Raw genomic sequence first — 4,157 nt, 5'->3', positions numbered from 1 at the left:
TAGCATTCTAATGACAGAGATTCCCATACTGAGTAGCAATACAGATGTATTTAGCTAAGAAAAAATTAATGTAATAAGGGATATATAAGGCCTAGATAAAACCAAGGACAAATTATCACGAGAGAAATCAAGGAACCCATCAGTAAGGAAGCGACTTAATTCCTTGATGGGAGGAATTAGTGTCATAAGCATAAGTCTTAAACAGTTCATTTTAGACCTTGATGATTCCAAATGAAGCACCAAAAAGATGTTTACCTTAAATAACACATTCCTTAAGGGAAAAAAGACTTTTTGAAAATTAAAAATATATATGTGGGGGCAAAAAAGAACAACGAAGACCAGTATCATACTGATTCCATGGATTCAAACACAGAGTTTGATTCGTTACATGACAAAAAATACTTCTTCACTGCGAAGTGTCCAAAAAGAAGAAATTACGGTTTTGTTTTGGCTCAAAGCTAGGGAGTAAAAGCAGAAAGCCTGGCAAAGCAAGTGCTACGTGAGAACTGTGAGAATGCTAAGAGAACGGCCTCTCTTGGGGTCAGGAAAGACTAACTAGCATTTTAAAGAATCTGGTTTTGCCAGGTTTCAAGGCAGGAAGAGGGAAGGATTGGCACTTAACAGGAACATCCTTTACAAACAGAGAGTCATAAAATAAAATGGCACATTCCAAAAATTACAAGTAGGTCAGTGCACACAATATTGGTCTGCATTTTCAAAACTCAGTCAAAGCCCAATATTTAAAAACCTGAAAATGTATCATAAAATCTGGATCTGGCTTCTTTCGACTAGTTGGACAACATGACAGCCTGGGTCTGCACGCCCACACGGGTATGAGAGGCAGGTGCCCCCTCAGATGGGCAACTTGCTACGACACGTCCTCTCTCCCCCCATTTCTCTTACAGCCAGCTCACATCATCCATTTAGGTCACCTGTCTCATCCAAGAAGGCATTTGAGTTTATGACTCCTACCTTGCATCGTGGGGACCAATGAAGGTTATGGCAAAAGATAGCATGTGATTAGATCTGCATTTCAAAAGCCCAACTGGGCACAGGGTGGAAGGCTTGGGGATGGTGGGCTGGGTAGAAGGTGGTAAGGAGACCAATGAAATCCACAAAAGCCTGTTGTATGAAAAATTAAAATGGGACTGCCATCACTGAAGGAAAGCAGGGGGCCACCTCGCACCTTCTATATAAATAAATACTCTCACAAGACAGAACCGGAAAACCAAGGAGTCCTACATCTGTGGCATAAGAGCAAGAGCTGATGAGGACTGGAAACAAGGCTGTGTGTAGGGGATGGAAAGAAAGGGGCAGAGGAGGACAAAAACTTGAGAGTTCTGAAGGGAAACTAATCTCCAACACTGGGTGACCAGTCTGACATAAGGAACCAGGAGAAAGACGAGTATGGGGACAATTTGTAGGGTTTTGCTTTAAGTTGGTAGTTTGTTGATACTCCAAAAATAAAGAAACCAAAGAAGGGACGGGTCTATAGGAAAGTTAATATTTAACCTAGGTTATGTTGAATTTGTGGGGCCTATGGATGTGCACCTTCCCTCATACGCCCTGATAAATGACCAAAGAAAAATCATCTCCAATTCTCCTGTAGTAACTTTCCAACAGCTGAATCATGAGCTGGAAATGAGGGTCAAGTATAATTATATAAAATATCTTTACAGAATGGATACTAACAGAACTAAGCTTTAAAGGGAACATTATACATTCCCTATGTATTTACTGTACGTAAAATATTGTAACAGAGATTACAGAGGGCTAATAACTGCACATAAAAGCATAATTAGAAGATGTATAAAAAAAAAACACAATACTGTAAAAGTCCACCAAGTCTCTTAATAGACAGGATATACATTTATACCCTACACTTTCCATTAAGAATTTAAGATGGCTAAAAACATTTAATGAAAAATTAAAAAAGAATTTTAGATGGCTTATAGCAAAAATACACATAGTGAAAGGATAAAATGTAAATAATAATAATAAAATGTAAAAATAATTTTGTAAAAAAAATAGCAGCAGGAAAAATCAGAACTAGGAAGAAGGAAACAAGGTATGCGGAACAGAAGGGCTTTCAGAAATACTGCGGGGGCGCCTGGGTGGCGCAGTCGGTTGAGCGTCCGACTTCAGCCAGGTCACGATCTCGCGGTCCGTGAGTTCGAGCCCCGCGTCAGGCTCTGGGCTGATGGCTCGGAGCCTGGAGCCTGTTTCCGATTCTGTGTCTCCCTCTCTCTCTGCCCCTCCCCCATTCATGCTCTGTCTCTCTCTGTCCCAAAAATAAATAAAAAACGTTGAAAAAAAAAAATAAAAATAAATAAAAAAAAAAAAAAGAAATACTGCGGTGGACAACCAAAGTGAAAAGATTAACTGCGTGACTCTTATTGTCCATGAGGAGAAAACACAGCAATTTCTCACTCTGAAAAGGATGTTTCTGCACACCTTCCCCAATAGAGAAGACAGCATTTCATGATAAAACATGCTTCTAAACTAAATTAATTCAGCTTTATGAAAAACTCACTACCCTTGTCCCTATTTCTCAGAGGTGTTACCGCAGGAAAGTTAAACTTAAAAACCAACCAACAAAACTTTACACACTGACATTTGGGGATATCACAACAGGAAACCCAGAAAAAGATCTCATGATGGTGCTTCTCTGTACCCCTCAATGAAAACAAAGAACCAAACATCGGAGCTTAACTGGATGAAGGAAGCTGGCCGGGGTGGAGAAGGGAGATAAAGGCAGCGGGAAATGGGTGAGGTACATAGGTTTCTGATGGTCTCTCCTGATCCACAGAAAGAACGGATACGACTTCGAGGAACAGAGGAACAACATACTGTTTAAACGGCAGCAATGCAGCTTTGGCAAAGAAATGTAATAAAAAACGAAGAGTGGACAGAGTGAGGTAGAGATCTTTGGTGAGCACTCAAAAGTTCTAAAGCTATGGTACTGGCTGAGGACGGATCCACAGAGGTGGGTATCATATGAGCACGGTACAAGTGATATCCTCTCGTGAAAATCGAGGAACCTCATCGAAAGCCATGCCATATCAGCCCAGAGGAGGGCCCCAGGAACTGAAGGGCAAACACGAAACGCACCGTATAAGACATACAGAAAACACACACAGGAAAATACTCACTTGCATATACTTAAAGAAACGCAAACCAAAAAGACAGTATCCTTTAGCACCTACAAGCCTAAGCAAAAGAAGAAATTTAAAAATACAGTATGGTAAGGATTTTAAGAGTCCTATTCAAAATTTGTGAGAAAGAATTGAAATATCCCAGAATAAGGGAAACGGTGAAGTAAGCAATCGTCTGTTAGTGTATCCGTGCATTCAAATGATTATACGTGATAAAATGCGAATAGGGAAAGGTGCTTATGAAACTTTAAGAAAAAACAAGAGTACAAAGCGTACGTATTCTAGAACTACCACTATGTAAACTGTGTATATGGGCGCATAGGAAAAACCCTGGGTGGGTCACAGAGCAAGTCAGCAGAACCCACTCCTTTTGGAGCTCCCGCCGGCCTGGGGAAAGCCCTTGGGGACTTCGGGCAGGATGGGCCATCTTCACGGTGCACGCTGGACCGACCCCAACCATACTCACGTCCTATCCTCTCTGCCTGCTCAGCGTCCAACCACATCCCCGACCACCGTCCTCTTTGATTTTACAACTTGTGAGGTAGGTACTACTACGACCGTGACTGGAAAATGATGAAATGAATGAGCTTACAAATTAAGCTCAACAGAAGCTCTGTTTTCAGACCTTCTAGTTGGACACGCTTCTTCTTTCACTGACGCCCTTTAAGGTTTACCTGCATGTGGTTTCTTGGCTGACTGAGCGGGGCCGGGCACCAGAGGGCTGGCCTCTGGAGCGCCGGCTACGTGTACTCCTGGTTCCTCAAGGCCCCGGGAACACTCAGCAGAAGCTGAATTCCCTAAAAAGAAGACGAAGAGATGAGCTTTCCTGGGACACCTCTTTTATCGCTCTCCATTTCATTTTGTGTGGGGAGCATCGGCCCAGCAGATCAGATCCCAGCCAAAAGTCCCAACACTGCTCTGGATTTGGAGAGTTTGTGTTTTCTAGATTTATTTCACACACACACACACACACACACACACACACACACACACACACACACA

General features: G+C 42.1%; 1 protein-coding gene across 1 annotated transcript in view; it reads right to left on the bottom strand.

Moving 5' to 3' along the window:
• Positions 1-2,777: 2,777 nt before the first annotated feature.
• The window catches only part of ZC3HAV1L (ZC3HAV1 like), a 9,272-nt gene continuing 7,892 nt past the window's right edge, over positions 2,778-4,157 (bottom strand). Inside the window, exon 4 of the mRNA XM_040471833.1 lies at positions 2,778-3,952. Within this exon, the coding sequence (XP_040327767.1) occupies positions 3,819-3,952 (134 nt within the window). The 3' untranslated portion in view covers positions 2,778-3,818. The remainder of the gene's footprint in view (positions 3,953-4,157) is intronic.

The sequence above is a fragment of the Herpailurus yagouaroundi genome, unplaced genomic scaffold (genome assembly GCF_014898765.1).
Source record: "Herpailurus yagouaroundi ecotype Mexico unplaced genomic scaffold, PumYag 100, whole genome shotgun sequence".
NCBI lineage: Eukaryota > Metazoa > Chordata > Mammalia > Carnivora > Felidae > Herpailurus > Herpailurus yagouaroundi.
Note: the sequence above shows the minus strand (reverse complement) of the source record. Positions and strands in the feature narration are given on the sequence as shown.